A 15,858-nucleotide genomic window follows, 5' to 3' on the forward strand; every position below is an offset into this window, starting at 1 on the left:
TATCACGAATAATAATAATATATATCTTATAATCACCCACCTCATTTATAACACATGTATTTAACTTCTCTTAGAGGATCTGAAATCCTAAGATATAGCTCTTAATCATACACTGGTAGATGTAATTTTTGTAATTTTTTCTCCAAATCGAGTCATTAGACTTTGAATATCAATACATTTGTGGTTAGTTATCCTGAAAATCATGTAAGTTTTATATGAAATGTATTGGAAATTAAAAATTCTGCCAGCTCACTGAGCTGATTTGTTTCTCATATAGAAATCTTGTAAATAGGTTTCTATCACAAAAAATTGTTTTACATCAGTAATTAGATGCATGGTAACTTTTTTGCAGTGGCTACCTGGAATAGCTATTAGATTATTAATTGTTATAATAATTGTTACTTTGATGTAAAATGTTATATAAACTATGACTGAATTTTGTCTTTGTCTATCTCAAATCTATATTGTAAAGTTTGTACATGTATAAAATCTTGTAGTCAATAACTTGATTTTTTTTCTGTCTTGCTGGATATATATTACTGGGTATCATTTCAACTTAAAGGGCTGGGCTTTGCATCCATTTGACCAATCGTACCTCAGTCTCAGAAACGCGAATTCTAAAGCTTATCAGTAGGCCTAATAGTGTTCACCATTAAATCCATTGCATTTGAAAGTTAACATGACGACTAGACTTTTCTTGAGACACTACAATATATTATAAACATATTATATAGAAATAGTGAGTAAAATTCCTAGTTTGAGGTATTTTTGAAGGTATTATACGATTTTGGACATTTCTAATACTTCTGTAGACTATTTACATAATATTCAAGACCCAAATCAACCTCAAGGCAAATTGTCTCTTTTAAGGACAACAGTCTAAAAATTTAAATATACAAAAAACTTTTGGAAATATTCTGTTGAAAAACAATGTGGGAGACCGATCAATGAAAATATCATTGAGATCAAGGGTATTGTAAAACCAATTTGATGCAATTTCTGCATTAGTCAACATTTCACAGTCTCAGCATAGAAAACATATGAAGATAATGCCAACTGTAGCTAAAAAATAAAGTAAGTGATGACTAAAAAAAACTGTAAAGGAATTGAATGTATGATTCAAGTGAATAGTGCCACGGTGAAGACTCCAATAGATTTAAACTTTATCCCCAAATTAGAATATATTCCATAATTTTGATAAATTGAAAAGTTACCCAATATTAAGGCCTACTTATTTTAAGTTAATTTAACCTTTATCCATGGCCATTTGATTCTGAAACGTTCTGAAATTTCTCTCAAATTGGCAAAGCAAAGATCTTACTCAGGATCATATCCCTTTAAAAAAAAAGATAGATAAACGCAACACACCAGACAGTGTGACGGTCGAATAAGCAAACCTGTCATGCGCAATTGTTAGTTACCGTGGAGGGACGTAAGTGGAGAAATAAATTGTTTCTAATGTGACAATATGTCATATGTTGAAATTATATTTTAGAAATTTCTTGTCTTGATGTTTTGTATGTAATTTCACCCTGAGGACTAAACATGTTGCCTCTGCATGCTTGGTGAACCTTAGAGTTTACGTTTGCACTATAGGTTGTTTTGTAGTGTTCGAGATGACAACTAATTAAAGGAGCATTCACTACAAAATGTTTAAATAAATAACTCAGTGATGTTTATTTGGAAGTTTGCAGATAACTAGCCTAATGAGCACAAGTTAATAAAAAAAATTGCTTTTTGACAGAATAGACAAATTTATGGTTATCTAATTTTCTGTCTGTTGATGAACATGGTATGTGACATAAAGCCATTATATTAAAAAAATGTTAACTTGAAATCAGTTTGAAATTCGAACTGGAATTAGGTAAAACAGATGTCAAATTCAACTCTTTAGAGATCTGAAAATAGTGTTTGATTTTAATGAATTGCTAACAAAATAATTTGTTTTTTTATTACATACCGCTACATATTACTATACAGATAGGAAGATAATGGGATTTAGTAATTTGACAATAAGTGGCTTTAGTCTTCTATATTTTGATTTCAAACTTTCGAGGAATCTATATAGCAGCTTAGGGCCTCGGTTTATTGTCCCATCCGAACAACTAGACGCTTTTTTCCATGTCAGCTTCTCTTACATACATCATTGATCAGGGAAATTGGGTTGAAAATTCTGAAGGTATTATCCCATGCCAGGATTGAGCCCTCGACTTACAGGTTAGCGAGCAAACACCTAACTCACTGAGCCATGGCTGCTCCTGGAATTTATTTGTAATGGTGTCATGTAATTTGAGCAATAGAGGAAACTCAAAAGTCTGTAACTAATTGATTGAAGTATTATATATTTGATTAGCCCACTTAGTATAAATTTATTAGTGAATCTTTTGCCATGCATTTTGGAATATATTATAGATGATGGATATGAAAAATCTATTTAATACTGAATCTTCTAAGTCTTGGAACAATTCACCTCCCCTCACTTATCTTTTATTATAGTTGATTAAATATATTGTAATCCCTTTATAGGCCTATAGAATCAGTACCTTCTCATACCCTCTTATCTTTTATGCATGGCAAGAAGAGTTCTCTATAATTATCTATTGCTTTACATAGGAGTTTCTAACAAAATGGAAAATGTAAATGTATTATGTTTTTTATGAACAGGTGAATACACAATAATACATTGAATTTTATGTATATTTAACCAACCTGAGCCTTATTCAAATTCTTAATCCTGGCATGAATCAGTTTATTCTTATTTTCTCAGTGAGATAATCTTGTTCCTTCCTGAAAATTTATATTTTGTTTTACAGTTTGGTGACAGGTGAAATGAAGCTTCATACTAAGCCATTTCCTGGTCCTGTATATGAATATATCTTTTTCTTATCATGGTTACTGTTTAAACCATTTTGGACAAGTTTGAATTGCTTACTCTCATTGGTATTAGCCACTACTGCAGAGAGGAAATCCCCAAACCACTTGTTTATAAAAAGATTTTGTTTGTTGTTGCCATATCTTCTCCTTACAATAATATTATCACCATTTGCTTTAATTGGCTACATTCTGCGGTGTGTGGTTTATACTAGGAGAAACCCATATACCCTTTCCATACAGAAAACTTCATCAAACCAGCAAACAAAACATCAACTTGGTGAAATTGGAATTGGAACACTTAACTTATGTTTATTACCAGAATATTTATCTAGAAGTAATAATTTAGCTAATGCTTCTTATCGTACTAAAGAAATAGGAAAGAAAATAATTATTGATCAAATGTATTATGGAGAAAGAGACACAAATAAAGGCCTGAAAATGAAATCAAATTCTTTAAATGCTGGAGTAACATGTCATTTTCCTAATATGGACTTTGTGTGTTTACAAGAAGTATGGCAATCAGACTATAGTATGCTTTTGAAAAATGAACTTCACAAAATCTATCCTTATATTATATGTGATGTGGGAATGTACAGTAGACATAGTAATTTTTACTGTTTAAATAGTGGCTTAATGTTTGCTAGTAAATATGAAATAATAGGAGCAGATTTTCAACACTTTAATTCCAGTTGTAAGCAGTGTGTTTATTCCAGTAAAGGACTATTAATGGTAAAGGTAGGCAAATATGATATCTATATCAAAACTTATTGGTTGGAAAATCTAATGATTTTGTGGTTATTTTGAGCAACGTTTAAGAGGCCAATCTTAAGACCCTGATTGGAGTGGCTGTGTTAAAAATAAAAGCTAATATAAAAAAAAGGAACCATAGTTTGGTCCACAAAGTTTGGTCATATTTTGATTAGACTGATAAGGACAGCTTCGGAATTTTTTAGCGATTGATTTGGATCGTGAATATATGTTTTCAGTTATACTATAAAGTAAGTAAATGGCATAATTTCTTCAAAAATATCACAAACTAGGATTTTCATTTTCTATATATATGTTAAAGAGTCTCAAGGCACGACAAGTCATCTTTTTAGCTTTCAAACATGGATAATTCTGGACACACATGAATTTGAAAGCTCAATTTTTGGTTTTTAGTTGTGAACACTTATACTGTTGAGATTAGCTAAAAAAAAATATCCTGTTTCTGAGACAAAGGTACAATTTGTTAAACGGATGACAAACTTGCCCCTTTAATTTAAACTGTAAAAAAAGGTGATTTAAAAGGTTACTTTCAATAGGTTTAGGGAAGCACAAATGTTGAATGTAATGGATGAGAAATCATAATTTTGTTGTCTTTAATGAATAAAAAACTCACTGATCAAGAAGCAGATAACCATAGCCAATAATATGGTATTTTTTAGGTTTTATTATGGTATGAAAATGTAAGAGAAGATAAAGCAGTTGTAGGATATATTTATATTACACATCTACAGGCATATCAGGGTAATTTCTTGTGTTATCATTTAAATAATACAGATTGTTGAAATACACATTGTTGTTTATCTTTTTAGATAATCTGATTATTGCTGTGAAAGCATTTCTCGTTATTTCTTCAGGGAAACTGAATATAAATTGTAAACAATTAGATGAAATAGTGAAATGGACAAAAGAATTCAGAGAGAAGTCAAAAAAAGACAATGATATTGTAGCCTTTGATATTATTTGTGGTGATTTTAATTTTGATAACATTTCTCCAGGTATGTTATCTAAATCAGTCTTAATAAAATTAGACCTAACTTCCGTTCGTATTTTATTAGTCGGGTTTCGAATGCTTTATTAGCTATGTACATAACCACTACAGTAAGGTCTAACACTGTCCTTTTTGACTTTTCATTCTGTTAATCTTTGCTTGACCTCTGTTTTAACCAATCACGTGACTGCCCTTTACAGCGACGGGATAATAGGTGCATACTGAGGCATATTAGACTAGCTTATCAAGTCCACTAGTCTAATACGCCTCGGAATGCACCTATTGTTCGCATCACTTTATCCCGCTAATAGCTAATTAGCTAATAGCTAATAAAACGTTCGAAACGAAAATAATAAAATACGAACGGAAGTTAGGTCTAATTTTAATTAGACTGTTATCTTAATATATCTTTTACCAACAGAAAATTCTCAATTCCAGCTATTCTAAATGGTATAAAAAAAAAAAAACCAGATGTCCATCCAAGCTACAGTGCATAAAGCATGTATATATTCCTGCTTCAATATGAAACCTGTTATGTTTTGTTCTTTATAAGTCATCATAGTTGTGCTTGTTTTAACAAAAAGTAATATGTAAATGTTTTATAAAGGTGATAAAGAGGCAAGAGAACATGAAATATTTAATTTGTATAAAGATGATGGTAGAGTAAAGACTGGTGTGGATCAGGATTGGACAATAGGTATTTGATTCACTTAACATTCATTATTCATGTATTGTGGTATTATACCCGATTTCAACTTCTGAGTAATGACCCTAAGTGTCCTTATTATCTAGGCATAATACCTTTTTTATACTGTAACTTATCACATATCTTGCTTGAGTTTTTTTATTTAAAAAAAATCTGTAGAGTCGAAATGGTCAACCTACCCTGTATTTCCAAAATTGAACATTCTGTGCAATCCTTATAAAACATGATAATCATGTCAAAGAAAAACTAGCATCGTTTTTATTTAAATCATCCTTAAATCACAGGAAATGTTACAAAAATATAGAAATTTGAGGTATCTTATGTCTACTTCAGGTACTGAAATGAGACAATTGAATATGTATAATGAAGAAGTTTTGACACCAGAAGGACTAAAGTTATGTTTAGATACACCTATTAAAAGACAAGAATATTTAACAGATGGTGATATAATAGAAGCTAATTTAGATACTATAGTTTATACTCCACATAAAACTACACTAAGTAATGTTGGTGGAAAACGTAGAATAGATTACATAATACATAATAAACAATGTCCTGTGGTAAATATAATCTTTTACATTATCTCTTATAGAGGGAATGGAATGGAGATAACATAGAGGTTATCATAGTGCTATAAGCTTTGTGCGATAGAAATTCATCAGGTCATTTAGATATTGAAAAACAGAAGGCCAATTGCGACTGTCATGGTAAAATTTGTCCCATTACACACTTCTGAGGGTTTCTTGACTTTAGTATAACAGGGTTGCTTATTGAATCTGATTAATGATACATGATTATTCATTAGAAACGCCAATTAATCAAAAAGTTAGCTTAATTTGACACTAAAAAATTAGGAGACCCATCTTTAATAAATAAAGTTTTATATTTATTTTATCTTTTTAATATGATAATTTGTTTTATATTTTGGTATTAACGATATATAATTTTACAGCATGTTTCATGTTCTGTTTTAATATTTCTATTTCTACAGCAAGTAGATATTAAGGCAAATACTATTTTATCCATATATATATATTTACAATACCACTATTATCTTGTTTAAATCTACAAATGATTTAATTTCAGGTACCATACCAGTTTAATTTTATTACCAGACTAACAACTTTAACTGATCATATTCCAGTTGTCATGCAATTCTATATACCAAATAGAAAACCCACATAGACATGATATACTTTTCTTTTTGTATTTTTTTTAATTAAATATTTTCACTCATTGAAAATGTTTTGGAATCTTCACATGGAACAGTTTGATATAAATATGCAAAAGAAAAAAAAACAATATCAATGATGTAGCACCTCCGAAATGAAAACATGCCACATAACTTATTTCAGTGGAATAAAACTTGGATCTTCAAGCTAATAAGATGAGGATTGACATCTTGGACAATCTGCAAGTATTTCAAACTTTGATCTGACAGCTGGTAGGAGCTTTTTAATCTTTTTGAGCTACACAGAATTCAATTAATTATACTGTGAAAGAGTAACAATTGAATAACACATACCAAATTATATTCTAAAACTTTATTTAAAACATTAATTTTTAACAGATATTGTAAAATCAAAGGCACATTTTTTTCTTAATCACAAATTCTTGAAATTGCATCACAAAAGATTAATGTTTTTTTTCTGTTAGTGTTAGTTAGAGATTTGAAATGCAAAGTTTCAATTTTATCGAGATTGTAAACTTAAGTAGCTTGTGTCTATCTTTAAAAAAGCATGGACTGCCCTTTCTCCCATTGAACATAACTCCACTGAAGTCATTATAGATTTTACAATTAACAGAAATAATCCTTGTTCAATGAGCATCATACATTGCTTCAGAACTGTTACAATTTCCAAATACATAATATAAAATCATGGTTTAAAAGGACAGATGCACTATTTTCAGGGAGTGGTTTGGGTCTTGAATATATGTATATACTCTTCAAAAATACTAAAAATGTACAAAAATTGTGTAATTCCTTCAAAAATACTTTAAACTAGGAGTTTCATTTACCATTTTCATATGTCTTTTGTATATATCATAGACACAATTTGTCTTTTTAACTTTCAAATGCGGATAATTTCGGGCGCACATTGATTCAAATTTAGACGGTGAGCTGTGAACACTATATAAACACTTAAAAGCTTAGCTAAAAAATTCCTTTTTCTGAGACTGTGGTACGATTGGTTTAAAAAAATGGCACATCTGTCCCTTTAATGGATTTAATCAGAAGATGGATTTGACACATTTTTTATATAAAAGCTTCTTTCATAAACCTATAAGCAGACAAGAACTGTTAGGATTGATACAACAAAGTTTTGTAATAAAATATATATATATGTAAAAAGTATTGGGTGAGCAATGATCAGACAATATATCACTTAGTATAGTGATGGTATTGGAACTACACCTGGGTAAAATAATCAATTAAGGGTGCTTTGAAATTATAATTTCAATTATTAATCATCTAATTTCATAATCATTTAATTTCATAATCATCTTTGTCAAAGTTATATTTTCTCATGTCGACCTTTTGCAAGTTCAGTCATCTACTACAAGTAGTAATCTTCCAAACAAAAAATATTCTCTTAGTTTTAACTATAAACTATATATTAACCGATCAAAGCAATGAATATATTATTGTACTTCTGTGATAAAAAAAATAACCCATGAAATTAGATGTTTATATTTAGTATTGTAGAGATTTCTCTTTTAACATATTAATCAGTAGCCTACCCATCCCTAATTGGAACACATAAGTGGTAATGAACAATATATATAACAATTCATGATACAGCACTAGTACCAGAAATGTTCCTAGATGTACAATAATTTCCATTTCATTAGTAAGGCATACAGGATAAAGTATATAGCTTAACTAGCTAATGATCAGTTCATTTCAGGTAACCCGAATACTTAATATAAATTTGACTGACAGCCAAGTTTAAAGATAGCTTACCAGGCAAGGTAACATATGCCCACTGGCAGCTGTCAGAAATGATAAAACAGTTTTTAGTGACTAAAGTATGAATTTTCTCATTATTGAAGAAAGTTTATTACTTTGAATTCAATGATATATATATTTACTGCCAGTTATTTATGCTGAGAAATTTTAAAAATCAATATCATTAATCCAACCTCATCAAATTATCGCATCAATATACATGATCACACCATGTTTCATTAAAATCAATTGAAAACGGTAGTCTTTATTGTGTTCACAACAAATTTTGACGTGTTTTTCCTAAGTCAAGGGCAATAATTCAAAAAACATTCATCGAAAAATAGTCAAATTCGAACTTGACCAACATCTCATCAATATACATGATCACACCAAATTTCATTAAAATCAGTTGAAAACTGTAGTCTCTATTGTGTTCACAAGAAATGTTGACTGACTTACGGACAGGGGCGACGGCAATATAAAAAGGTATTGTATTGTTGAATTGTTGAAAAGGCCAGAAGTTACTATAAGGCAAGAAAAAAAGGCACTCAAAACTGATGTCAAATAATATGGTTTTGACCCTTTTCATCAGAAGTAAAAAAAAATAAAAGTCATTTTGTCTTATGTTAAATTGTCCTTACTGGTACAAATAAGGCAGAAGAGTATATCAGTATATCTGCGATATAAGATCAATCTAAAATATCAACTAACAAATGATACATTTTGTTTACACAAAATTTGTCCTTTCAGCATGCTTAAAATAGTATTGATAACATGTGCTCGGATTTATGCCTTGAATCCAAACGAAATAAGTTTTTAAACCAAGTTAGACTTCAAATGAAGAGGTTACCACTGAAAAAAGCTGAAAATGTGGATCAAATTTTACTTGATTGTATGATAGCAGTGACTGTTATGAATAATCAAATACTTAAAGTATAAAATACCCTTTTTAACATTACAACCAGATGTATCACAGAATTTAACAGAAATAAAAAATATAATATTATGATACTCCTCAAATGCTGTGGTATTTCAACATTCTCTTCATAGCAAAAACAATTATAAAAATAACTATAATATCTAAAATCTATAATCTAAAAAAAAAACTAAAGTGAATCAAGAAATTTTTCATATAACTTAAATAGAACAGATGCTTAAATATTTCGATGGCCATGGCCCCTGGAAATGATTAGTTTTGATTTGGTGGTTGATTTAATTACTTAATATTTTTTTCACACAATTGGATCTTTGTAACAATGATCAAAATATCTACATTTTAATTTTAGTATTTCATCCAACTGACTACAGTCAAGTGATATTATGTAAAGCTTTGGACATATAAGTAATTTGTTCACTTGAAAAACTTGTCACACTCATTAATATTCTATATTCTTTAAGTTGCCAAATAGCTGGCCATTACAACAACCTTTTTTAAGAGATCTTTGGTATCTTATGCTACATTTTCTAATGGATCTGTCCCTTAAATAACCTTAAAACAATCTGTCCACATAGCATTCGTTTTACTATAAAATAAAGACTTTTTAAACATACAGTAAGTAATTAAGGGTGGAATGTTGGCTGTTGTTGTGTGACTTGACGATTTTTAGTTTGATCGAGGAACCACCAGGTCATAAGAAGGTGGTTTTGATGTTTTGTCTGAAAGTGCATCTGCATAAGATGGTGGAGCAGTGGCAAAACTAGGCTCTGGTACTACTTCATTATCAACTATAGTTGCTCTGTCCTAAAAGAGCAATAATGAGAATAATGATTAATAAGACAATGTGACATACAAGACAAGGTCAATATCTCAGTTCTTCATTCTCTGGGCAATATGAGATTGTGTATTGCAATATAAACAATTTTTTATCACATTAGGTTCAAATATTGTAATATATATTTTCCTGAAATAAACTCTTTGTAAAGTTATAAAGTATGTTGTTTATTGTTTCTGCTTAAAAATATTAAAAGATAGCTTGCGTTGCAAGGTAACATACGCCCACTGGCAGCTGTCAGAAATAATAAAACAGTCTTTAGTACAAAGTACAAATTTTCTCATATTGAAGAAATTATTCATGCTGAATAATTCCACAAAATTTTTTAAAATCAATATCAATAACCCAAATACAACAAACAATTAAATCACACAGCTCTTATCAAGGGCAAAAAACAACTTTTGACGCGTGTTCACAAAGTCAAGGGCAATAACTCAAAAAATGTTCATCAAAAATATCTCTTGTTAGAACTTGTCCGAGATCTTATCAGATCCAATGATCACACCAAGTTTCATCAGAATCGGTTGAAAACTGTAGCTTCAATCCTGCTCACGAACTATTTTTAACAAATTTCAACACTTTTTAACAAAGTCAAGGGCAATAACTCAAAAACCATTCATTGAAAATGCGTCAAGTTAGAACTTGTCCGAGATCTTATCAATTCCAATGATCACACCAAGTTTCATCAGAGTCGGTTGAAAACTGTAGCTTCAATCCTGCTCACAAACTATTTTTAACAAATTTTGACGTGTTTTTACAAAGTCAAGGGCAATGACTCAAAAACCGTTCATCGAAAATGCGTCAAGTTAGAACTTGTCCGAGATCTTATGAATTCCAATGATCATACCAAGTTTCATCAGAATCAGATGAAAACTGTAGCTTCAATCCTGCTCACGAACAATTTTTAACAAATTTCAAGGCGTTCTAAGTCAAGGGCAATATCTCAAAAACCGTTCATCGAAAATATGTCAAATTTGAACTTGACCAAGATCTTATCAATCTAAAGCATCACACCAAGTTTTATCAAAATCAGATAAAAACTGTAGTCTCTATAGTGCTCACAAGAAATGTTGACAGACGGACCGACGGACAGGGGCGACGACAATATACGACCACATATTCATGTGGGCGTATAAAAACTGGCAGATGTGGCCCAAGATCTAAGATAAATTGTCAAATTTTGATGTTGACATGCCCGGAAGTAAGCCAAGCAATTTGGTCATGAGGCTGATGAGGTTGGATTATTCTCATTCAGACACATTTATATTTATGTTTATCAAAACCAAAAGTATCTAGTGTTGCATTCCCGTGGTAATGTATATAATGCATTGTGATACCATTCCCTTATCAAACTCCATCGTTTACAAGAGTATGAGATATCAGTGCTGTAACATGTAAAGAACACAAGGTGCACACCTCTTGAAGAACCAATAAATTACAACAGTGCAGTCTACATGACTCGATAGTTATGCAGATTATAGTATTAATATGGACCTGGTGATTGTCAACTGGTAAATATAACTTAAGGTAAAGAATTTTTCAACTGAATGAATTCCTTACCCTATTATCAATAACTCTTCTTGTTGGAACTCTTTCAACAATAATAGCTCGTTGCTGACAAGCTTGAGCAGCTGAATATCTTCTGTTTCTTACATAACAGAAAAAAGACCAAAATATAATCTTGAACACAATCAAAACAGCAATAATCCTGAAAAAGAAATTTGATTTGGTTTCTTTCAGTTTTAATACTAATTGAGAACAACTATCTGATTTGTAGAATAACCTTTACAAAAGTAGGATAAAATAAGAACAAATAAGTGACAGAGGTCTTTATCATTGGTATTGTCTACTTCATATTATGATTTTCAGAAATCTTTTTTTGAAAAAAGACATTTAATAGTTATTTTATAAGCTAGCTTTTACACTAATCATATAAGTCAACATATTCTGCTAACAATGAGCCCTGCCATTATTTGCATCTCTATTATATGCAAAGTCTTTAAAACAATTGACAAAAGCGCCATATAGGTAGCATGGGCATGTACAGTAGCTAATAGGCCTACTTGTATATCAATAACTTTTTTCACAATGAAGGATATTATGAACTAAAGATCACGATTCAGCGAACACGATTCAGCGAACACGATCCAGTGAAGAAAGTCGAAAGATTACGATTCAGCGAACAAGATCCAGTAGTGAAGTTCCAAAGGTTAAATTCGCGTTTTGCGTTCTACAAAGTCTACGGTTAAAGTTAGATTCTAGAAGACTCAAATTGAAAAAAGTAAATAAGATGGGAGATAAAACACATAAAAATACTTTAATTTGATAAGATTAGTCATTTCTACCTAAGAAATGAACAAGCGATTTTAAGAATTTACACAATCAGATCTGGATCTTATTTTGAACCAAATACAGCGCCATATACCTATGACTCAAAAGATCTGAAAATAAACTTACACATAATAGTAACTCATATTGTCTTCTTCAATGGTAGAGATTAAAACTAATTCTAAAAAAAAGGGTTAAAATAAGAATAGACCTAGTTGAAGTGCAATGGGATTATAGAAGAAAATTGTGCATTTTTCAAATTATTTCCTATGAATTGAATAAATATATGAGTAAGTTAAAGGAACAGGTTCGCCATTTTTAAGCTTAGCTAATCAGTTAAAGTGTTTACAGCTCACTGTCGAAATTGGAGCCTCCAAATTCATGTGTGTCCAGAATTATCGGTGTTTGTAAGTTAAAATGACGACCCATCCTTAGAAAATACATAGGTATATATAGAAATAGAAATTTCTAGTTTGAGGCATTTTTGATGGAATTATTACAAATATTCAAGACCAAAATCAACACTGAACAAGTGGTTGCCTAGCAAGATACGCCCACTTTCCTGATACATAGGCATCTACAACCATAAAACCCAACAAAATCATCAGATGGGTCAGAGATTTCAGAGACTACACTACATACATGGCCCTACTACTGTACGGCTGAGGATATTTGGCACAGAGTGGTAAATAATTATTTGCCACAGGTTTTCATTATTTGCCACTTATCTTCATAAATAATGAAATAAAATATATTTTACAAATAAGATGGACATCATGATTATTTCAACACATTTGGATGAATAACGGAGACATAATTTTATCAAATGGAAGCGATTTTGACATCATTAAATTACGAAAATAAACAGCATATTTTGATCGTAAACAATGTAAATGGACTCACTCCACTAAAACATTTTATGCAAATGATTGTATAGGAATAGTCCAGGCTATTTTTAGAAATCTTCTTTCTCTCTCCCTTTTGGGGTTTTTGCCTGCCTATTTTTGGGTAAAATTTGGTCTAGATTTGGAATTTGATGACTGAAATTGCATTATCTTTCAGATTTGGTGAGATGATGAGAGACTTAAAGGCGGAAGGCTAATTCTAAAAATAGTCGTTTTGTGAAGTGCCAAACTCTAGCGGATGAGTATAACCGGTAGTAGTCTACTTTCAATTTTAGTAGCTCAAAATTTTCATGGTCATCATATAATGAATTTTTTAGGAGACATTGAGAATTGGTCAGGCTTTCATTCGACATATTGGAAAGCTTTCAACGAGATTTCTGGAAAAAAGTTATAGAAGGTTGAATTTCGTGTTTTAACATGGGAAGAGATGGCAAATGAATTAGTGGAGTGAGTCCAAATAGTAGTCAAATGAGTAGTCGGGATTAACAAGTTGGCGGTATTGATTCAAACACACACATAGTAAAAAAGTCCTACCTATAAAATATTGTATCATTAACAAATGAGAATACATCGATAAGCGACAATTATTTGCAGTATGAATACCAATACCGGTGTAGTGGGTTCAAAAGTAGCCGGCAGCGGGAGAAAACCGCCGTTTAAAATCCTCATTTTGTGACGTTTTCGCCGGTTACTTTTCGTTGAAAGCGCGTCAAAAAAAATTTTACTTTCGCTTTTATAAATCAAAATTTTACGGTATCCTTATATTTACAGAAAACGAAATCAATAAACAACTTAGACGCCATTGCATAGGTCTTTTAGACTGGATGTCCGAATCTAATGTGATCTGTATCTTCGTTTCATAAAATCCTTTTAAAATTTTATGACAGCCCGTAAACTTTCCGTTCTTGCATTTGTTTTTCTGACCAACTTATACAGGGGACAATATAACCGACATGGCATCGCTAATTGAGATACAATTTCAAGAAAAATAGAATGTAATTTTCGTCAGTAAAGCATTTTTTTTTCATTTGGACGATTTAAGAATTTGTTTCATAACCTCCGAATAAAAAACGACACTAATGTTCACGCTTTTGAGAACCGGGATATGGCTTACACTAGCTTGGTAGATCTGGACCCTACCGATCGACAATCAACTAGAATCGGAAAGCTTCGTCATTTTCAAAAAGATTTAAAACACTTTTAATTTAGAGGGGTTCTGACAGGCTTATAAATATTCGTAAGTGTATAAATCGCAACCCTGAGCTTCCTATATTTATCGGTTAGTTTTGTCTTTCTCAATCGAGATTCATACTCGTACGACCTTGAAAATTTAGACTCAATGTCACGAAAAGATACAAATAACAGTAAGAAACAAATATTATTTCTATCTTTGGCTTTGAATTGATTGAAAAATGCAATTGAAATATAACCGTAAGATAAAAAGTCTTTGTTGAAGACAAGTTGGTGGATATGCGGTATTTCTACTCAAAATTATCAGTAGCCCTAACTTCAACTAGCCCTAACTTCGGGGTTCTGATTCAGAACACAGAAATGCTACAGAAGCACTATAGGTGCATGTCTTTAATAGAGGGTTTTCCAACGAGTACAATTTTACAATAATATTATTGGTTTGGTGCATTCTGACACCTTTGATGAGGGACATAATTCATATATTGAAATTTTTTTAGAATAAAACACCTACTGGCACCGTCACTGCTTATTTACCACGGATCCGTGTATAAAAAATATTTTCTTGAAATTTATTAGCATTGATTTTGAAATTTCATTTAAATTATTCATAGTGTAAATCTTCGCTTATCCATGTATTCTCCACTGTTCATGATTCTAAATGCACATCTCAAAGGCATGCAATATTTCATAGGCTGGGCATTTTCACCTGGTGTTTACAATACGTACAATATGGCTGACAGTTGAATTATCACTTCGATTAGAAAACACACAATTACAGTTCAAAGAGGATGACTATTTGAATCACAGTTAGCTATCTTTAGGTAGGTCTGCAGCAGGTTATTATGTATCCCCAAAACCTATCCATGAAAATAATAATGCTTTAAGCGCAAAGACACTGATTTTAAGCCTCATCTGTGGATATTTGACTTGATTTTCCAGGCTTATTAACGTTATTATACCTCCAATTTTTTTATATTGTGTAGAAGACATGATGAGTCATCTCAAGGTCACCAGGGCCACAAGGTCAAATTCGAGGTCAAAGTGCATATCCAAGGTCATCAGTCGTTAAAACACTCCTATGTCCAAAAAAGGGACAGATTTGGAATCCCTGTCCAATTCCCTTTCTGAAAATACTTATTTCAACAATTTTGACCTATTGGTTACTGAGCTATGATCATTTGAATAATGGTGGTCACACCCAATTTGGCCAAAATCCCCCAAATTGGGTGGGGCATATCTGTGGAAACTGTTTGTCCGATGAAGCTAAAATTTCGAATATCAACTTTTTCAGCCCAAATAAACATAGAAACAAAATTTCAGCAAAATCAAAGGGGGTACGGTTGACTTTTTACTTTTTACTTTTTTTGGGTGATTTG

General features: G+C 31.2%; 2 protein-coding genes across 2 annotated transcripts; one reads left to right on the forward strand and one right to left on the reverse strand.

Annotated features, from left to right (window-relative positions):
* Positions 1-2,813: 2,813 nt before the first annotated feature.
* Positions 2,814-6,573, forward strand: LOTGIDRAFT_229790 (hypothetical protein). The gene is made up of 6 exons (XM_009068310.1): positions 2,814-3,609; positions 4,302-4,383; positions 4,497-4,637; positions 5,238-5,327; positions 5,670-5,896; positions 6,423-6,573. Exons 1-6 carry the CDS (start codon positions 2,830-2,832, stop codon positions 6,519-6,521), a joined length of 1,419 nt encoding a protein of 472 aa, XP_009066558.1. The 5' UTR covers positions 2,814-2,829; the 3' UTR covers positions 6,522-6,573.
* Positions 6,574-7,932: 1,359 nt separating this feature from the next.
* LOTGIDRAFT_229791 (hypothetical protein) lies at positions 7,933-15,397 on the reverse strand. The gene is made up of 4 exons (XM_009068311.1): positions 15,209-15,397; positions 12,516-12,567; positions 11,619-11,766; positions 7,933-10,027 (listed from the first exon to the last, which is right to left on the reverse strand). The coding sequence occupies exons 2-4, from the start codon at positions 12,530-12,532 to the stop codon at positions 9,890-9,892; spliced, it is 303 nt and encodes a 100-aa protein (XP_009066559.1). The 5' UTR covers positions 12,533-12,567; positions 15,209-15,397; the 3' UTR covers positions 7,933-9,889.
* Between the last annotated feature and the right edge of the window lie 461 nt (positions 15,398-15,858).

The sequence above is a fragment of the Lottia gigantea genome, assembly GCF_000327385.1.
Source record: "Lottia gigantea unplaced genomic scaffold LOTGIsca_9, whole genome shotgun sequence".
NCBI lineage: Eukaryota > Metazoa > Mollusca > Gastropoda > Lottiidae > Lottia > Lottia gigantea.

Excerpts from the sequence above, each read along its gene's own strand:
- LOTGIDRAFT_229790 (XM_009068310.1), top strand. The coding sequence starts at position 2,830 with ATGAAGCTTCATACTAAGCCATTTCCTGGTCCTGTATATGAATATATC. Across the intron at positions 4,384-4,496 it reads ACATCTACAGGCATATCAGG|GGAAACTGAATATAAATTGT; the intron begins GTAATTTCTTGT and ends TTATTTCTTCAG. Across the intron at positions 5,897-6,422 it reads ATAATAAACAATGTCCTGTG|GTACCATACCAGTTTAATTT; the intron begins GTAAATATAATC and ends ATTTAATTTCAG.
- LOTGIDRAFT_229791 (XM_009068311.1), bottom strand. Across the intron at positions 10,028-11,618 it reads GAAGAGTTATTGATAATAGG|GACAGAGCAACTATAGTTGA; the intron begins GTAAGGAATTCA and ends TTGCTCTTTTAG.